This window comes from Nipponia nippon, unplaced genomic scaffold (genome assembly GCF_047370975.1).
Source record: "Nipponia nippon isolate SJK-2023a ecotype South Korea unplaced genomic scaffold, ASM4737097v1 scaffold_3, whole genome shotgun sequence".
NCBI classification, from domain to species: Eukaryota; Metazoa; Chordata; class Aves; order Pelecaniformes; family Threskiornithidae; genus Nipponia; species Nipponia nippon.
The window spans coordinates 11,134,854-11,156,007 of record NW_028262347.1 but is presented as its reverse complement, the minus strand read 5'-3'; the positions used below and the strand labels follow the sequence as shown (position 1 = coordinate 11,156,007).

The 21,154-nt window shown below is 37.2% G+C and overlaps 1 protein-coding gene and 1 long non-coding RNA gene across 14 annotated transcripts in view; one reads left to right on the top strand and one right to left on the bottom strand.

Annotated features, from left to right (window-relative positions):
• The window catches only part of PCLO (piccolo presynaptic cytomatrix protein), a 386,235-nt gene that overhangs the window by 5,874 nt on the left and 359,207 nt on the right, over positions 1 to 21,154 (bottom strand). For all 5 annotated transcript variants that reach the window (XM_009462919.2, XM_087764264.1, XM_087764266.1 and 2 more), the window contains 2 exons: positions 4,394 to 4,528; positions 3,632 to 3,777 (listed from right to left, as the gene is read on the bottom strand). In XM_009462919.2, coding sequence (XP_009461194.2) covers positions 3,632 to 3,777; positions 4,394 to 4,528 — 281 coding nt within the window. The remainder of the gene's footprint in view (positions 1 to 3,631; positions 3,778 to 4,393; positions 4,529 to 21,154) is intronic.
• The window catches only part of LOC148054500 (uncharacterized), a 44,275-nt gene continuing 39,037 nt past the window's right edge, over positions 15,917 to 21,154 (top strand). For all 9 annotated transcript variants that reach the window (XR_015706250.1, XR_015706246.1, XR_015706245.1 and 6 more), the window contains exon 1: positions 15,917 to 16,148. This is a non-coding gene — a long non-coding RNA (uncharacterized LOC148054500). The remainder of the gene's footprint in view (positions 16,149 to 21,154) is intronic.

Sequence of the window (21,154 nt, the reverse complement as noted above, 5' to 3'; positions counted from 1 at the left end):
AGTTACAGAGTCAGATAAATTCTGGCATTTCTTAATTATTGCGTAACTGAATTAACAAGCTCAATGCTTCATTTCTTTCTTAACTTCCTAGGTTTTCCAAAAAGAAAAAGAACTAATGAAAATTTGTGGTTCCATGATAGGATTAGCAGCAGATTTATAATATTCACAGTCACTGAGCAGACCTCCAGCAATGAGCAAGGGAGGCAACTGATAACAGTAGGAGGCTGTCACCCTCTGTGTGAACCAGCAGGAGAGAAAATAAGGCATTTTGTTGCTTGGTTTCACAGATCTAGGCTAACAGAAAAATGGCAGGACTTGAGGATTTTGTACTCCATTAAGGTGCTGGAAGAGACCATATGGCAACAGACATGTAACGCAACTGTAGAAGAACTAGAGTTTCCAGTAATGAAGAACTTTAACATGTTTTGAAATTTTCCATTCTGATTTGGGAAATAAGGTAAAAAATGCAAACTTTACAGTAAAATGGAAATTTAGAAGAAAAAAAAGAGGGGAAGAATTTTGCAATCATTTTCCTGGATGAGCTTCCCATTTCCCTGGCCAATTATGATATCAGTTGGCAAGTAAGGGATGTACCCGGACAGCTTAGACACCTACATGCTCGTCAGTCAACAGGTTTGACAAGGGAAGACCAATTGACCCTTAGGCACTGAGCTATTAGGGAACCCCACATTACTTCACTCATCAGAAAGCTCATCCTTGGGGAAAATAGGCAGCCTTCCTCCACTGCCAGTGGCTTCTAGGTCACTTGCTTCAGTGTTTCCTGAAGAAATGGACAGCCCAGAAGCTGGCAAGCCAAACCAGAACATCTGTGAAAAACATTCTTCTGGGTTTTTCTGGTTACCCTCACATAGGACATTATGTATTTCTAATTGCAGTGAGCCAGTCAGCCAGGAGCCAGCTAGGGAACAAGGCGAAGGAGCCAGGAGCTTAGTGCTTTCCAGAAGGGTCCCAGGTGGGTTGCCAAGGAACAGGGAAATCAGGGAAGCGAGAGAGTGAGCTGCCAGGGGCTGCGGCAAGTGCCTGTCTGAAAGCTGTCAAAATGTTTTCTGCAGAATGTTTTCATTCCGACACATCAACAGTTTTGGGACAGAAAAAAAATTCTAACAGAAATTTTCCATCACTTCTGTCCTTGATCCTTCTCTCCACTCCTCCCATCTGGATCCCTGGTATCCGTCTTCTCTAGTCTGTCTGTCTCTCAGCCTTGGTTCTTCCCTGCTCCAGGCTTTAAATTCCAGCCTTGTTATCTTGAATCAGCTAGTCTCAATTTCTAATCTTTAGGATTTTTTTCCTTATTCCCAATACTCTTGACCAGTTTTCCTTTCCTTTCCTTTCCTTTCCTTTCCTTTCCTTTCCTTTCCTTTCCTTTCCTTTCCTTTCCTTTCCTTTCCTTTCCTTTCCTTTCCTTTCCTTTCCTTTCCTTTCCTTTCCTTTCCTTTCCTTTCCTTTCCTTTCCTTTCCTTTCCTTTCCTTTCCTTTCCTTTCCTTTCCTTTCCTTTCCTTTCCTTTCCTTTCCTTTCCTTTCCTTTCCTTTCCTTTCCTTTCCTTTCCTTTCCTTTCCTTTCCTTTCCTTTCCTTTCCTTTCCTTTCCTTTCCTTTCCTTTCCTTTCCTTTCCTTTCCTTTCCTTTCCTTTCCTTTCCTTTCCTTTCCTTTCCTTTCCTTTCCTTTCCTTTCCTTTCCTTTCCTTTCCTTTCCTTTCCTTTCCTTTCCTTTCCTTTCCTTTCCTTTCCTTTCCTTTCCTTTCCTTTTCCTTTCCTTTCCTTTCCTTTCCTTTCCTTTCCTTTCCTTTCCTTTCCTTCCCTTCCCTTCCGTTCCCTTCCCTTCCCCTCCCTTCCCTTCCCTTCCCTTCCCTTCCCTTCCCTTCCCTTCCCTTCCCTTCCCTTCCCTTCCCTTCCCTTCCCTTCCCTTCCCTTCCCTTCGCTTCCCTTCCCTTCCCTTCCCTTCCCTTCCCTTCGCTTCCCTTCCCTTCGCTTCCCTTCCCTTCCCTTCCCTTCCCTTCCCTTCCCTTCCCTTCCCTTCCCTTCCCTTTCCCTTTCCCTTTCCCTTTCCCGTTTTCCCTTTCCCTTTCCCTTTTCCTTTCCCTTTCCCTTTCCCTTTCCCTTTCCCTTTCCCTTTTTCCCTTTCCCTTTCCCTTTCCCTTTTTCCCTTTCCCTTTCCCTTTTTCCCTTTCCCTTTTTCCCTTTCCCTTTTTCCCTTTCCCTTTTTCCCTTTCCCTTTCCCTTTCCCTTTCCCTTTCCCTTTTCCTTTTCCTTTCCTTTCCATAGGAAATTATTTTTTCATAGGACTCTGTGGGTTCTTCTTTACTGGTCTACTCACCCCTTATGGTTTCCTCTTCAAACCAGCACTGGAAGCAAAGTTTTTACAGGAATTTTAGCTCTTAAACTTTGGCAAGACTTTATTGAACACTCTGGATTTTCCCAGGTAATATAACATCTTAAATAGTCTTTTATTGAGTCTGTTTAATCAATAAGGATGTTAGGACACGTTAATACAGGGAAAACAGTATCTATTTTTGTTGGCCTTCTTTTTTAAGTAACATCCATTTTGGCTTTAATTCTAATGATACAACCAATAAGCCTAACATAGGCGCTTAGATAATTCAGTCTAACTTTAGTCATCAAAATGTAGCTGGCTTGTTCACGTCAGTCTTCCAGATTTAACCGTACATTAAATGGATGCTGGTATGCCCAACAATTCCTCCCACTTACTTTTAAGATTAGCATGCAGATACTCCTGGAATTGTCTATCCCTTTCCACTGACTAGAGGAAGCCTGAATATCTGGCTTATATTAGTTATCTACCCAAGTGAAAGTAAATGAAGGTAGGTAAAGTGAATCCTACCTGTAAAAAAGCATAACTGACCAAATGATCAAATCTGTTTAAGCAACTAAAACACAGGAGAGGGACCATTCCCTGAATCAGTTCCACACATCATTTGACTAAAAACACCATCCTTTACAAATGTACACAGAGAGTATCTGACTTGGCATAATCGGTGATTCTGCAATGTCTGAGATTATGACTATTGTGTCTAACTCTAGGCACCACAAATTTTAAAGAAGTTGAGGAGCTGGAGAGAATGATAAAATGATTAAGCATTTAGGTAACAGGACATATAAAAGAAATTTTGTTTACTTACCTTGGAAAAATAGAGAGGAGAGATATGATAGCAACATTTCGGTGTGCAAACTTTTTGTACAAAACAAAAGCGGATCAGTTTTCCTCTGTGCTTTATGAGGACACTTAAGGATTAGTTAGATTAATTTTAAAATATGGCATATTTAAGTTGGATATTACACTAAACTTTCTAAATATATATAAAAATATTTTTGGAAGTCATGCATAACTTCCTTTTCTAAGGGACTTTAAGAACAGATCAAGCCTAAAATATTCAGGCCTGGTCTATAAATAAGCTTCCGCAGCGTGGGGTGATGGATTAAACCATCTTTTAAAATCTGCTCCAGCCCGATATTTCCATTATTATGTAGTAGTGTTATTTCCTTTGTAATTTTCTCTTTTCAGCAAACAACTGAGGTAGAAGATTGATCTCAAATGCCCATAGCACAGCATGAACAACATCCAAAATTAGGTTTTAATGAAATGCAGAATTACCTGAAGAGAATGCCCAGCAGGACTCAAGCTAAATCTAAAAGTTTCATTGAACGAAGGCTCTCGGTCGTGCCTGCATACCCTGGTTTTCTTCTTAATTACTCTCTTTTGGGTAGAGATATTGACAACATACAGCTTCACATACAGGTCTGGGGAAGAACAGTTCAACGAGTTAAATGCAAAAGCTTTTAAATAATCATTGTTGCTAATGATTTCAACAGAGAGGAAGTGTGAAGAAACAGAGCATGGCACTTTACAGAGCCATATTCTGTTCTCATTCACATGGTGTAGAAATGGAACCACCCCACTAAATGCAAGGGAATTATTTTGTGTTTGCAATGCTGTCATTAAAGGAACAAATACCTTGATGTCTTTATGTATTTATAAAAATATTATTACTAACATGAGTTTTTAATTTTTAAAAATTTTTCACCAAAATACTTTTTTTTATAGATATCATTGTTCTTTAATTACCTAGGGAGTTATAATTTTTATTAAAGTTTAAAGAAAGGATTAATTTTTAACAATCAAAAGTAAATTAAAAAGAGGATTAACTTCTGAGAGTTAATTTGCTTCTACAAAATGTTTTTAATTCATTAAAGTTACTCATAGGAGAAAAAAAGGACTTCAAAAAGAATCCTATAGAATATGTCATTCTGATTAAGAAGCAATTTTCTTTCCCATTTTAGTGGTGATGTTAAATGACTTCAGATACATCCTACTTAATGTTTTCAAAGTATCATGAAGCTGGTTTCTGTGTGATACCTGGTAGATGATCTGGAGATTTAAATTTGTATGTGATATTTCTGCACTGAAGGATTTCTACTATCAGCTGTTCTCCATCTGTCTTCATTTCCTTCTTTAATGCAATCTTGATTTCACCCATAACCTGTGTTTTACCTGGAAAAGCAGAAAAAGCAACCCCCATTAATGTAAAAGGAAACTGAATGTATCTTTCTAACTTGGAAAGAAGTAAAGATTTCTGGTTTGTTTTTTTCAGTTTAGGGGTTTTTTTTGTCTTTTTTTTTTTATTTTCAGGACAGCTTACACTTTTTAGTCAGGGGTATAAAGATAATGTATTGCTTGAACGAACAAATGGTAGATACATGCCGTACACTTGTGTAACTAGATTATATGCTTCAGAATGTATTTGCCTCAGAGGAGCTTTGTTCCCAAGAATACAAATTTCACTTGGAGTCATTACAAGTCATGTAATGGTCACTACAATTCACCTTTTCAGAAACCTTTACTACAAGATTCTGAAGTCATCCCATTAAAAAAAAGGAAAGGAAAAAAAAAGGAGAATATTCAGAGTGAGAGTGTTCCTCTGAACATTCAGAGGAGAACAAGAGTGTTAAAAAGTACAATTCTGAAAGTCAATGAATTAAGACTTCAGTGAAGTTAACATTTCATTTCACCTTCTTACGTATATGGAGCAATATCATTCACACAATTTAAAGGGAAGTGCTCACTGTGACCTTTAAAAGTTAAGGTGATTTCCCTTTCATATGTGGGCAGGAATACAGGCCCATTATTCCTACATTGTATGGATTTCTCTAAATCAGTCCAGAGATGGAGAGAAAGCACAGAATGAAATGTAGGCAAAGCTGTTTGGCCTTTCCCCTGCCTGTCCTCCCACAAGGCTGTACTGAAGCCAGGCAGAGTAGAGCAGGGCTACATCTTCTAAATAAGTGCGGTGGTGTAAGCAAAGCCCATGCCCTCAGCTCAATGCTGTCTATAATATCATCATGTCATAATGGGGGTTGTGTTTCTATATCTATTGTCCTGCTACTGTGAAATATTATTTCACCTTCTTCTTCTCTTTAGACACTAGTAAAAAAAAAAACCTGAACTGTTAAGCCCCTGGGAGTCTTTATTACCTAGTTTCTGGTGCCAGCAGGCTAGAGCTTTAATGCATTACCAGGAAATTCTAGAAGCTTGTGCCAAGATGTTGTAAGGAGCAAAGCAATTCTGCAGAAAGTAAACAATTATGATACATCTGGAGAAGCTCCTCTCTTAAAGACCAGAAAGTTACCAAGTGGCATTTAGAGATTACTTACCTGTATTACAAATGTATAACCAAATTTGAATAATCCCCACTAAAAATGCCAGCTGCTGTTTCACAGATGTCCATGAGCAATCATACATTCTATTGTTTTTCCTACTTAAAATATTTTCTGGGATCATGAATAAAAATTTATTAACAAATAATCACAGCTACAACCTGGGCCCTCAACCCTCCTCACAAACTGAAGCTGGAATCTAACTTACAGTCAATAACAAATTTGCAATTGGGCTTCAGCTGGGTCAGCGTTTCACCCATAGTTTGTAAGGTGGGAGAGGACCTGTTAGGAGGCAAATGATTCTTTCACTATAGTTAATCATCACAAAAGCCTTCCTATATGCTTGAACATGCAATAATAGCATCTTGCTTTCTGCTGTATGTTTGTGCAAAGAGAATGGAGCCCTCATCTTGTGATGGCAGCAGCAAAGACCAGTAGCTGGGATCAAAGGAGGAAAGGCCAACAGTGCCCCTGTTATTCATTAATCTGTTCCAGCATGTGTCAACAAGCTTTAAAGTATGAATACAATGCCCTTTTTCTGGAAAGTGTTGAGTGACCTAGACAGTCTGGCTAAACTGTGGATTTTGAATGACTGGAAACAGATATAAGAAAAAATTATAATGCCTCCTTTGCTCTGTGGATAAATTACCAAAATCACTGATGGAGAAATGACATACCTGGCAGGTGTTGCATAAATCTCACTTTTTGATCAATATTCGTTCTTGCACTGACTCCAATGTTTGACCATGACAAAGGCCCAACATGGACAGTTGTAGCACAAACCTAATGTTAGTTTCAGGCAATGTTTAGTTAAACACTTCCTTTTCTGGAAAATATGCTCACCTTATTTACTTTGCTTTATTCCCTCTCTGTCCTTTAAGGTTTATTTGCAACGCTTGTTAGGATCTCCTCTTTCTTGATTACCTTAGTACCTTCTTGTTCACTTAGATGTGCATTCAGCCTAAAATGAGATCAGGTAGGTTGGATGCTACTTGTGATGCTGTGAGCTAGGAAAAGGAAGAAATGCTTCCAGTAAACTGGAATGTGTTTGAAAATTCCAGCACTGTTTCTCAGCATCTGGAAATTTTCCTTGGACTATTTTGTATTCCTAGATACTCCTTATAACAAACAATGCTGTTTCACTATTTAAGCCTCATGGGGAAAACAATGATCTCCAGCTTTTTTTTTAAAATCACCACTTAAAAATCTAGCAGAATTTTGAAGGCTCAGAAGAGATTCCTATTCCTTCCGTTGTTTGGCTTTTCCCCCTCTTCCTCATATATGTTCACTACATCTTTCCTTTGAAAGGTGTGTAAGAACATCTCAAATGTACATTGGTTTGTGCAGTTGATTCTTTAAATGGAAATACATTTTGCAAAAGAGATACACTGATGAGTGGAAGTGTTAATGAACTGTCTATGAGCTGTTGAGAGAGTTCACAGTGGACTGAGCTGGACATGAATGTTCTTTGACTGATATGACAGAAATAAAGTTTCTCAGGGTGTCAGGGGATTGGATGACACTGGGGATTGCATTGGTAGAAATAGCTCAAAACACAGTGCCCGGTCACAACCTTTTGCATTCTTCTATAAGTTTAGAAAACACCAATCATAAGTGATGTGTAAAGGGAACTGTTTGTGGGTATTTTGGTAGTCATTGGATGATGATAAACAAATGCTACAACACAAGTCTGAAAAAAGTATATACAGTGAAATAGATGTTGCATATCTTTCTAAGAAAGTACTAATATGGCTTTCTAAAACACTGGGAAACCATTTGTAACTTGAATATTACTGTTTGACTCCAGGAAGATTCCAGGTGAAATACGTGCAAACCAGGATTATCACAGTAGCAAAGAACCATATAGTAAAGCACTAAAAACATTACTTTCTAATTTAGCCTAGGAAACAAGGACTAGAAAAAGATGAAATTGCTTTATACAAACATATGATAGAGTGAATATTGAAAGGGATAAGACCCATATCAGCTGAATTTATGTGATATTTTACCTGTTACCTATATATCAAATGCAGACTTACTTATGTACCGCAAGAGCACCACAGACATGCACAGCAACATTGTGTTCACTTTAAGAACACATTAACAGTAGCTAATCAATTCTTAAAAATATATAGCTATGATTAAATACATTAGTGTTTTTTTACATGACAATACACCTCTTTTTAGGGGACCAGATTTACTAAAAATCCATTAACAATTAAAAGGTGATGGTTAATTAACTAAATTGCTGCAAGGTATCTGAGAAGTCCAGGGGTTTAAATTTGCTGTGGTGATGGCAACATAAGCTATTGCTCTTGTAGAACTGTCACACTCCACACTGTGAAAGGTTAATTAGTTCTGCTATTAGTCTTAAATGACTTCTGCTTTAAATCACAGGATGTGTCATCTGCACTGTTGTTGTCAACTTCCAGGGATTGATATCTATGGATTGTGCTCCCATTCCTTTTTTATCAGATGCCTGCTGTCAAACAAAATTACCCAAGACAGTAGTAAATAGTTGTCTCCCATTGGTCTGTGTTATCAAGGCTAATTCAGCAATGCATTTAAATGAGCAGGTAAATCTCACTGGACAATGGCAAGCATTTAATTCAGTTCAATTGTCTAAATGTAAATTTCTGAGCTAATTGGCACATTTATGTTAGAATAAGTTGAATTGCTTTCTGAGATTGACTATGTCTATTACATAGATGGACCAAGTGTGAGTACGTTAAACTTGGAAATTTGAGATGCCTAAATGCTGCTACCCGGTGAGCATCATACTAGCGTAATTTGCTGAATGGATGACAGATGGCCAGAAAACAGAATTAAGAAAATACACAAACTGACATTTTGTTCCATGGTCGTGTGTAAGTTAGTACAGGCTACTTCTGTTCCAGAAGAGTGACTGGGGTATTAGAGCAGTGGAATTAGAAGTAAAATAGGAGGGGGCGAGGAAATATTGACAAACATTTCCCAGCATTTTTCTTTCCAAATGAAGTTTATAACAGAATTATTGTTTCCAAAATAGGTAGGAAATGTTCTTCTGGAGCTTCAAGATTCATACACTTCATGGTCAAGGATTTAAAATCACAGAAAGGTCTTTCTGAGCAGCTTCCAGTGAGCCTGGCCTACGGAGCATGTTTCATGTTAATGTTTTGGGTTGTGGTGGTGGGGTTTGTTGTTGTTATTGTTGTTTTTTATTTAATTCCTTATAGCCCAGACCATCCTCTTACTATTCAATCAAAGAACTCAGATGCTGGAAAAAATAAGCACGACGAAACAAACAAAAAAAACCCCCAACTGAACAAAAGACAACAACAAAAAATGAGCTTTACTTTCCTACACTTTGCAGCTACAATCTATAGGACTAGCATGCCTTATCCATCATGTATGTAGAAGAGAAAGGAATATAGAACATGATTCGCTTTAGCAGGATTGCTCCTCCTGTTTTTCCTTTTGTGTGTGCTCAGAGAAACGACTGCATTTTAAGTAGAATACATACTTTTTCAGGGTTTATTTCTACACTTTCTGATTATGAATATTCATGTTACTTCCATTTTTCTGAAAGCACGCATCCCAGAGAGCAACCCTAGGTTTCCAAATGTTGGTGCAGAACAGCTTGCTCTACTGCTGCAGACAAGCCCCCTTTAGAAATGACCAGACACATCCACACTGCTTTGCCCTTAGCCCTATGTCTTCTGACCCCCATCTTGTTGCCTTGTGGCAGGAACACAAAAGTTAAATTTTTTGTGATATTTTAGTGCAAAGCACCTGAGAAAATCAGGGCTTTCTTATTGTAGCGTGATGATGGTGGTATATAGACAGCATGATGCTGCCCTGGGGGATGGCAAGGGAGAATGTTGGAGTATTTGGTGGCACAGGACCAGCTGTGTTAGTGCTGACAGTCAGTATAGAGCACAGGGAAACAAAGTCCTCCATGCTGTTGGGACATGAGCAGACTGTCTCCAGAACTGAGGTATTTGTCTCAGAAAGAGCAAATCAGTCTGTGCTAAAAGAATTCCCAGGAGAAAACCAAAATCATTCAGTATGGAAATTAAAGAATCCAGGTCAGGGAGTCAACCAAGGAGAGAAATTATGTGACAGTGCAAATGCCAGTTATGAGACTATGTGATGCAAGTCTGTAAATATTCTCTTGAGGAAAGTTTGGGAATAAGAAATTGCCACAGGTTTTTGCATTAGTGGCTTCTGGTATTTGGTACTTGTGATATTTTGCGTGAGTGTTCCCCACAAGCAAACTGAAGTGAATGAAACCTGTCTCCCAACTTGTCTTAAAAGCGTTTCTGAGTATAACATGAAGTATTGTTTCTTCTGAATCTGTTACATTTATAATTCTGAAAGAGTGAGTAATAAGCCTCAGAATTTCCATAATTTTTCAGTCTAAGATGAAGAGATGAGTAATGATTAGCATAGTGTCATCATAAGCATATGATCAGAAATAAAGACTTCTTTTGTTAGAACTAATTTCATTTCCTTAGGTCTTTGTCTGTTTTGATACCCTGAGAAATTAAATTAATGAACTTCTGAGAGCTCTGTACAGTGTTCATTGATAGAATACAGGATTTTCTTTGATGTATTTTACCACCATTTGTCTCACAGGTATCTAATGACCTGGACTTGGTGCAGATATAGTTATCTGTAACACTTTGTGATGAGACATCATGTCTTCCAGGACTAAGCAATTCATATGCTCCTTATGTAGGTGTATTGCTTAAATAAAGAAAATCTTGGATTCAGCTATATTAGGGTACATTTGTTTAGAAGGTTAGAATATGCAGTAGCATGTCATAAAATCTGAGGAATCCAAGGTGAGTTTTTGAGAACTTTATTCAAAAAAGGAGAATGTACAGCTTTAAAATATGGGACATGATTAAAGAGAACCCAAAAACATGGGTTCTGTCCCCAGATCCCCATCCTTTAGTAGCTTTCTGTGCTATTAGACTTCATCTCTGTGCCTCTTCTCAGAGGTGGAGATAATAACATCTACTTCTTTAACTAAGAGCTGTTTGGATTTAGTAACTGGGATTGGGTATACTGTAAAGAGAACGACTTTGATCATGTAAGCATAAACATGACTTTGGTGTGTGGTCCCTAATACCATGAGAAAACACAAAGACTTAGAAAGGCTGATGAGGACCTCTGCCACTGTTATGTTTCCCTCCACCATAATCCATGAAGCTCATACAGACATACTTTTCTGTCTAACAGAGTGCTGTTGTAGCAAGAAATATGTTTCTGCTGGATTCCTTTAATGCTATTTTGAGAACCAGAAGTCCATCTTATAGCAGACAACTGTGCTTCAGGAAAACAAGATAGCATCATCTTATTGCAATAAATAATTCAGTATTACTACAAATACTGGCGATTTATTATTTACATTTCAGTATTGGAGTTAAACAACTCCAACTAAAGGTAAAGCAAAAGAGTATTCAATACTATTTTAAAATTAAATATACCATGGATTCAAAATACCAACCAAAACCTTCCAATCTTTTTTTAAGCAAATGCTTCTTGATAAATAAAAAAAAATAAAAAAAAATTAATATCACATCAGTTACTTGAAGTACCAGCTGTTTGTATTCATAATGTCTTTCATGCTCTTGCTGGGACATGAGATGCTGGGACATGAGCTACTGGCAAAGCTGTTCTAAAACAATGATGGATGAACTTTATAAAAAATGCTTTCTAATGTTTACAGGCTCCAACCTTTTCTGTCTTTTTGAGTTTTTTCATTACCTTCTTTTATTCTTTCACATTTCTCCCACATATTTCTTTCTCCTTGAAAACTGCCACAATTTTCTCTGTAGGCTGTTTTTATCTTTGTGTTCCCTACTGTAAGAAAAATCAGACATCTAATACAGTCTTAACTACTACCTCCTCCTGTCTCACGGTGCTTTAAATAGATGTTGTTGTGTTTACGGGCATAAGACTGTCTCATATGCTCCCCAGCTCCACAGATAAGGCTGAGTACATGCAGGTTCTGAAATTTGTTGCTTCTCTTGCAACCAGATACCCAGTCTGCCCTGCATGGGGCTATCAAGAGGTCATGGGACAAACTAAAGCTCAGAGTAAGGCTGCCTCTTTTTTCCCCTGCTCTGAAGAGGAGTTGCAGCTGCTGAGGGTCCCTAGTATGTGTTCAGTCTTCTCTCATCTGCCTACGTGAAGGCTAGGTGTTATACATGAAGGGCTCAGGTGTTATTACAATATATTCTCTCCCTTACCTGATGTAGGTAAGGATACTGTGTGCAGGCAGTCATGCTTCTCAAATAGTAAACACTATCAGTTCAACTCCTGACAAATGGGTTCCCTTTGGGATACAGGGATGCTCTGTGGTGGGAGCAGGCATGAACTGAGGGCACTGCTCTCTCTTTTCCCTTCCCTCTCCTTACCCTGAAGATGTGAACTGCTGTGAGCAGACTGTATATTATGAGATGAGCAAAGAAGATTAAAGTCTTTCATTAATATCTACCTGTCTCCTCTGATGTGATGTGCATGCAATCATGTAATGAAGGTGAGGAGCAGAATTAAGGAACTTTGCTCACAGCAAACACAATTTACAATTTTGTGGGCAGTGAGAGTCACTGGCTTTAAGGCTTAGGCATATGAACAAGCTGACAGTTTTATGTTATGGTTCTTAGAGCTAGCAGGCTCACTGCCTACAAAATTTTGAATATACTAGTGAAGAAATTTAGCTTGTATGCCCAGAATTCTTAGTAGGATTAAACAAAGAATAGTTGAAGGAAAATAGTTTGCAACCTTTATTTTCAGATGAAACAAAACTGTTGTGCAAAATACATTTTGAAAACAGTGAAAGCTTTTTGCCTGTTGATATTTCGAGGTGTGGAATATTTCTCAGAAAAGATATAAACTCTGTTCCATTTATTGGTCACCGTGTGTGTGCACCTCTTTCAGAGATTTGATTCATTTCTTTTAAAATAAAAAATAAAAAAAAAAAATATAATGCTGTGGACTGATGTCATATGTAAAAATTCTTGGCCTGAAGTGATTTGTGGGAAAATAATACTGATACTTCACACATGCTCAAATATGAAAAATAAAAATCACAGACTTGTAACAAACCAGTTTCAACTGGCTTTATTTCTGTTAGGTGGCGTTTTAAAATGCTGTAGGAAAAGGGTAATGAGGCAGTAGCAAGAGGTTAATGAGACAATAAGATTAGAGGAGATGAATTAGAGGAGTAAGTTTCACTAGTGTCAGAAGCTGCCCAAGTCAGTGACCTAAAGAACAGTATAGGGGGTCAGAGATTTCTCCAGAAAGATTTTTTCAATATTTTAGTGCCACTGGTCCCTGTGCCATAGAGGCATTTGGAATAAATGGAGGCAAGATAATGAAAGCTGTAAATATCACATTCAATCAATTTAGGTGATCAGAGACGACTACAGAGATTGCTTTTAATTATGAGGATGAACACAGAATATCTGTATTTGACAGGCGGTAGGTAGAGGGAGAATAAAAATGGGGTGAGGAAAACCAAGAGAGTTACAGAACTAGTACATCCTACTAGAAATCTCTTATTTATATTTATTTATACTTATTTATACTTCTGTGGAATGGAAATCTTATGTTCTAAGCTGATTATTCTATCAACATCCTCTCTGCAATTCATTCAAATACCAGAATTCCCCAAAATTTAGCTTTGGTTCAGAATAATAAAGTAATGACAGAGTTTATCATAAGGTGTCTAACTCAAACTCCCTAGACTCTGTAGTCAGTAGGGATAGTGCCTCCTTAAACTTATATCTTAGGATGGATAAATGCCTTCTGGAGCTGCCTGCCTTCTTTTTTCACTGACAGTTGAGAGGCGAGGTGATGGCTTTGATTTGGAAGCCTGATTTTTAAACAGTGAAATTAGGCTAGAAGAATCAAAATGCAAATCTACAGCTCTATCATTTCCATAACTTCAATAAGAGAATGCCAAAATGATGGTTGAAATTATTCTTGGTATTTTAGTTGAACTTTAAAGATAGGTACAGGTTGGATCTGAAAGAGGGAACTATGCAGCCTCATGTCTCAGAAGGCAAAACTCTCTTTAGCCACCTTTGCTCCCTTTAATCCTCACCATCAATCATTGCCTGAGCCTAAATATAAATTCACAGTTTTAGCATCTTACATAAGGAGACATATCAGACACTGCAGATTCAGCTGCATAGAAGATGGCTTGCCACAGCAGGTCTGAAATTTTCATGGTGAGAGGCAGACTTTGCCCTGGCTTTCGAATGGACAAAAGTTCACACATGGAAAAGAAGAAAAGCATTTAATGTCATGCATACAGAGCAACCTGAACCTTGATTGTTTTAAGCCTGTTCTATTGCAGCTTTACCAAGGAGAAAATGTGTTGCTAAAGGGAGAAGAAATTCGCAAACTGCCATTAATAGTCTGTATTTGACATAACTACAGTTCAGTAAAGTATTTTGCACAATACTACAATAATCTTTGTGTAACATAGCATAGAAGTTCTGTTAAAGTAGGACAAGTGAGTCTGCAAGCTCTTTTTCCATGTCAGTATGAGAACACAAGATGGGTTTTACGTACACAAAGCCAGGGAAGATTTTGTTAGATTTTGCTTAGGTTCTCATTTAAGTTATGACAGATTTTAAGCTACTTTCCCTCTCCCATGGCAAATACATTTTTTATCTTTTTTTTTAGTTTTGACATGCAAGTTTTTGAGAATTTGACAATGTAGTCTGAAATGACAAAATCCCTTCTGAGCCAACCTTCGCTTTCTGTGCCAAAATAATGAAAAAATTTACACCTTCTCGCTCTGAATATATATATATCTGAAGATGTGAATATCACAACAGATTTATTTATTTATTCTTTTTGTCCACTTGATATCATGAAATTAGATATTCTGGCTTGAACCACTAGAAACCCCAGGAAAGGGATTAAAGTCCATTTGGCTTATATTACAATATGATGAAAGTATAATGGAAAAATTATGAGCACTTTAAGATGAATGAAATGACTCCCATGGATGGTAGCAAGAGACAATAGAAAATTTGCCCAAAGACATAATAAAGATGATCAAATAATTATAAATTTAATTCAGAAATATTAGGTAGCACAGTATCAGATGGGGAAAAACTAGAATGCCAAGTAGGTTTTGTATATTATTTACTTTTGTGAATCCAAAGACAAACTAATCCTTTGAACAGAATATTTTATACTTGTGGACAAACATCCCCCAACCTAAATTCAAATACAGAGTGCTTTGAAAATACTGTAAGAACAACATATTTCCTAAGAACAACAGCTACAAATGAAAGCAATGAAACCAAAGTACTTGAAGATTGCATTTCTGAAAAGTAGTTGTTCTGTTAGGAAACCTGCTGACCACTCAGGAAGCAGAGCGACATGAAAACAAAGTTTATTTATATAATTTCTGCTGAATTTGTAGGTCAGACAGAAGCAAAACTATATTGCATTTAAATGTAAACCAAAGAACCTGTTGCATTACAGGAACACCTAGGAACTTCCCCATTTGAGTTAGCAGATAGCTGCTTAGGTGGTGATATTTTATTCTTTTAGTGTTTTAAACGTATGGTCTGATGAAAGAAAAAGATCCAGCTTCAGAGGTAGATGGATAAAATTAGATCCAGGTCTTTAAAGAATTTAGATCATTAGAAAGATACATAGGAACAAAGCTCAAGGATAAAGTGCTGACTTCAGGAGTAGACGTTACCTACATATCTAATACAGGCTTGGTTTTAATAGGCACGCTAAAGATTTTAAAAGTGGTAACCAAACTGAAAAAAATACTGATGTTTTCTGACTTAGCAGTGCAAATAATAGAATATTTTGGTATTTTCCCGTTGTGTTAAAGCTGCCCTATCACAGGGAAGTATACACAGTGAATAGGAATTGGTGTAAGAACCGCATATGACCTGTTTTCATTCCTGTTAGCTTGAAGAGTGGTTCATTGCACATTTACTGCACAGACAATAAGCACTGAGCCTGCACTGTTAGTGCAGTGGAACAAGCTGTTTCATTTCACAGCTTGCCCAAGTCATTTATAGCCCATAAAAAATTACTTAACACATGGTGGTATATGTAACTCTATAAAGCTTTCTTTGAGAAGGAGGTGGAAGATGGCATTTGTATACACAAATATATCCATACACATACTTAAGCTAACGCAATATGTTAACACTCTTTTGTGCTATAAACCTAGTAGGCACACTATCATGATAACTGAAGATGAAAATTTTTTGTAAGAACCTGCCTATTCATTCCTCACATCATGATTTCCAGATTCCCCCTCAGATTTATACTGCAGCTCTGAGGCTCTCCAGTGAAATATGCTTAAAGTCTTGCTCATACCTCCCTGGAACTACACACTGGTGAGCACAGTCTTGTGTGCTGCACAGCTTGGGTACCAGAGCAGATGCTTCTGCACTGACTGTTCATGTGGAAGACAGGTAATGCTATTATATTAATAAATTTTCTTTTGCATACTTACATTACCTGGTACAGTGGTAGCAGCCCACTGTTGAGATGTTATTTCTCTATCATTAAATAAGAATGATTACTGAAATAATTGTTGATAATAAGACTACTAAGTATAAGAGTATGAGAAATTGTCTATTCAGTGTGATAGTAAGAGCTGTCATAATTCTAACAAAGCTCATTGTGTCTAATACATGAAAGAAAACCAGGACCACTAGAGTGTTTTGTGGCTGGCTGCAGAGAACCCAGGAAATTTTAGCACAAAAATGAATACTTGTAAATACTACTGGGATTCAACTACCTGCATAATCTGTCTAACAGAGCAATGAGGGATGATCCTTTCAATTAATCAGGATAAACATGGAATTAGCTCAGTCATAACTGGAAAATTTGTTAATCCAAATTTTGCTCAGGAGGGATGGACAGAAATATTATGCAGAGTATTCCACAGTATTATGTAGAATTCAGAGTTCTACAGTCCCTGGAGGACTGATACCTGAAAGCATTGCTTGCAGTAATGTGGAGATGGTTCCTAAAGTTCTTATGAGTTTGGAGAAATATCAATTTACCTCTCAGCTCCTGCCCGGAGTCTTCTGTTAAATGCATATTATTTTTTTAAAGTTTGTAACCTTCCATTGGAAATCTTTATAGTCTAAAGTACCTGTCTTTCATTGAAATACATACTTTACATTTTCCCTCTCATTCAGCACTCAGCAGTGTCATTATTCTTCATTTCATGTAATGCTGATTCCCTCAAACTGCTATAATAGACATATCCTAAAGTTGGTATTTCATTGCCTTGTTGCACTGATGTGTATGGTTAAAGTCCACAGAGATACATTTGAATAAAAAACATCATATAAAAACCTAGAACAGAAGAAAAAGTACAGGGACAGTACAGCACTAACATAAATGCACTCATAGAGCTTTGTGCTGAAGACTGAAGTGATAGAAAGAAAAAGAGAAAGGGAAAACGTGCTCCTATTTACAGTGTTCATGAACTGTGAAGAAACTTGTTAAGTAAATGGAATTATATCACTTAAAAACCAATGGTGAAGCTCAAAACTATGAGATAATTCAATGTTCCGAGTGGACTAAATGACTCTATAGAAGAGGTCTCAATCTTCTTTAGGGACAAAAACACCAAAAATATTTCTGAGTTTCTGAACTTTCATGGGGAATGGGGGAGATGGTGGAAGTCCTCTTACAAAGAAAGGGAGAGCTGGGACTTATGGATTTTAGAAAAAGAGAGGGGCCTAATGTTTAGAAATGGGAGAATGTGATAGGTTGGTAGCAGAGATGCAAGGGGAAAAAAGTTTTAGAGTGCAAGACTGAAAATTTTCCAATATGATGACTGAAAATGTTTATTCAGGACCTTTAAAAGTGAGAAAAAAAGTCAGAGACTGATTCCTGGAAATCTCACATCTCAGTTGCTGAGACCTCTCCCTGGTGCCACACAGAACAGTGGTACTTAATCCCCTGTTCTGGGAGCTGAGAGTCTGTCCCAAGTAAGGGGTCTTGAGGCTATGATCTGTTGGCCTTCAACTAGATTTGACAGCAATTTTACTTGCAACTGGGAAACTTTTCTGATTAAAATTTTCTCAAAACTCTGTGCCCTAGAAAAGATGAATCACACACATATTTGAAACACACATAGGTGAAACATATAGGTGAAAACACACACATATTTGTATTTAAATATGTCTGTCTGGCCAGCTTAGCAACTCCACCTAAATTTTCTGAAGTCACTGAAGCAAATACCATCTATTTGTAGATATAAAAAAAGCCCCTTTTGTAACTCATTAAAAATCTTTTTCTGCTTCTGGGCAGTTCATATACAGCAGGACTTGTATAATTAACTGAACGTTTTCAGTAATAAATACAAAGGAGGATCTCATAGTGAGCTAATGCTCTGACAGCTCCTGTAGATTTATTATCTGGCAACTGTCTTTAAACAGAAATGAGGCTTTTTTTTCTGTCTCCTGCCACAGTACAGTGAGAGTGCTTTGAGAGTTAATACCTCACAGACTTTATGCACTGAGGCCAACACTCATGATTTCAAGAATCTCTGAGATTTAGAAGCACTCTTTTGAAGATGACTGTTGAAGTCTTGCTCATAATTTATCTTTACAAGTTAAAGCTGTGCATATGGAAATCGAAAGGAGGGTTTTGCAAGTCCTCACAAACTGAAAGTGCAACATAGACTCCTTGCATAACATGATTTAAAACTTGTCTGGTGGTTTTTGAAATGTAAAATATCTAGGACCTGGAAAAATATTATTACTGTTGTATTCTCATTATAAATTTGTAATAAAGTATAGCAAATATTGTACTTGTGATCGTCACCCATGAATATGATTCCACTACCTGCAGGAATTACACAGGCTCTCTTTACCATTTCAATCATTTTAGAATAGAATATAAAAAGGCTTTTTTTCCAACTAAAAATGAAGATAAATTTAAGAAGAGCAGAACATACATACTCCTGGATTTGGAACTTACTCAGGAAACGTCCTATACTGTAAGAGAGAAGATTGAATAAAAATCTGATGTACAGTTCAGGTTTACATGAACTGAAGAAAGATGCCTTGCCCTGAACAGTCACCACAAAAAGAGTCTTGAATGAAGTAAAGAATATTTAAAAACTCTACAGTACTGCCTTTTCAGAAACCCTAAACAGACCTGATATATCTACTGAATATCTGCTTGGAATTGGCTCAAAAACATGAAACTGCACTATCCCCTAGCATAATGTTCATAAAGAATGACTTGCTGAGGTAGTGCCAGGTCATGGTTAGTTACCATGCCAGCTGACACACTCAATATCACTAAACAAAACCTTGTGAAGAACAGTAAGGTATCACGAGACTCCTGTTTCTAGCATCCGCTTGCAATGTTATTTGTGAGCGACCCAATGCACAACAAATTGTTTCTGTATCCATGAGGAAAACCAGTCTGTGTATAATTTCTTACAGGATACAAGTTTCTTAATTTTTCTGACCTAACTAGGTCAGAAAAAAACCTTAACAGCTATAGAAAATCTTAGGAATTAGTTCAGCTGCTTAATATGTATGCCGAATATTGAATGATTGAAGACAGAAAAATTCATAGGATCTGGACTAGTTAGTAGTTCTCATTATTGTTTGACATTATTTAGTGACTTGTACAGCTGTTCACTGAGTTCCCCACAAAAGTAATTAATCATTGAGAACATAAGTATAAAAGTAGAAATATTATTTAAATATGCAAATATTGAGGTATAGGTATAGATTAGCTCAGTAACAGTAACAACCTAAGTCACTAAAAATCATTTCAGATTATGATCTGCCTCTGGAAGGAAATTATGTTTTCCTAAAAGTCTATGAAGTACTTTTTCGGTAGTAATGAATATGATTGGATCTGAATTCATCTTTGTCAAATTCAAAGTACAATATCTGGATTCATCATGTAAAATTGACTTACATTGGCTTTCTCGAGAGCAATATCAAGCTGCCCATGTGATTTGGAAAATACTATATATTCGTACTTGAAGACTCTTTTACTCTGCCCATTTTAATGGGCTTAAGGATTGTGGTGGTAGCGTTAATTATTTCTGTAAAGTGATTATCACTGTGAAAGACAGGGCTGCATGGACGAAGAACCTGAAGATCATGTTCAGTCTTTGAAGTTGATTCAGCACATTTTACCCACTTATGACCACGTATACCAGAAGTGTCCCCTCACATGGGGTTTCACAAGCAAAACTTTGGGGATCCAGTGCTGAACTGCAAATCTGTGAGTGCTTTTATATTTATCTTCCTCTCAGTGCTGAATCCACAAGGTCTCTGTATGGGTAGCTCTTCCAAAGAGGGAGAGGCTTTATTTACCAGTCAAATATATAAATTTTGCTATCTTCAGATCTGAAATTTGATGATGTGTGTACAACATAACTCAGGTAAATGCTGTTTTTAACTTCTTTCATCATTTTCATTCCTCCTTCCTGATATGGTTTTCCTACAGAAAAGAATGCAGCCATTTAAACCCATGACTCGGAATGAAGGACATCATAGTGATGTGGGAGACTGCAAACTTGATCCTCAAATGGCTTGCAAGACATCTAATTAACCTGTGCAAGGCACTCAACTTCAGATTATGAAATAAAATTTATACAATATAGTTCAGTTGAACAATAGATACGGCCCTCTACATTAAATAGAATTAAGCCTGAATTGCCCATCATGCTGTCAGTTAATAGCCATGATTTCTATCAAAACAATTAAAATTTCTGTCTCAGGCCCTTTGTGATACATATTCTCAACTACTTGTACAAGCTGTTTCTTGTAAAATTCTGGTTTGCTTCCCTTGGTAATAGTAATACCAGTGGTAGTTAGCAAAAGATAAAATTTTAAAAAGATAGATAGTATCATTATTTTCAGTTTCCAAGGAACTGAGGCTTAAAGAGAGTAAAAAGCTGTCTAATGTTACCCAACCCAGCAGGAAAAATCATCATGTAATCCCGTTTTCTTTTTTAGTTCTGAGTCATGTGTGATAGGATACAATATTCTTTGTGCACCTATGTTTTTGAGTGGTCTGTATTGTATGTTCACATTCATTATTTGCACAAAATTATAAGTAATTATAAGCAGGTCTTCTAGTCAGAAGGGTCAGGCAACAACAGTAATAGCAACTAAAAGTATATTGGTAATCTTCGTTACTTTTCTGACCTATCTTAGAAAAGCACAAAGAGACAACATAATAAGGAGCTTTCAAGCTCCATGCTGAATTTCTTTCCTTTCCATGTGACATATAAGCTGCAGCAGAGGAGTACTTTTTTATCAGGAACGCTACAAGGCACATAAGGCAAGTCTGCTACCCTGCTGAGCAGTGTACCTTCTGATTTTGAGAGCTGTTTGTTACACTTTGAAGACAGCACTGGTAAGGGCAGAATTAACTCCTTTACTGTCAAAGAAAAAACTGGTGCCATTGGGAACTACAAATA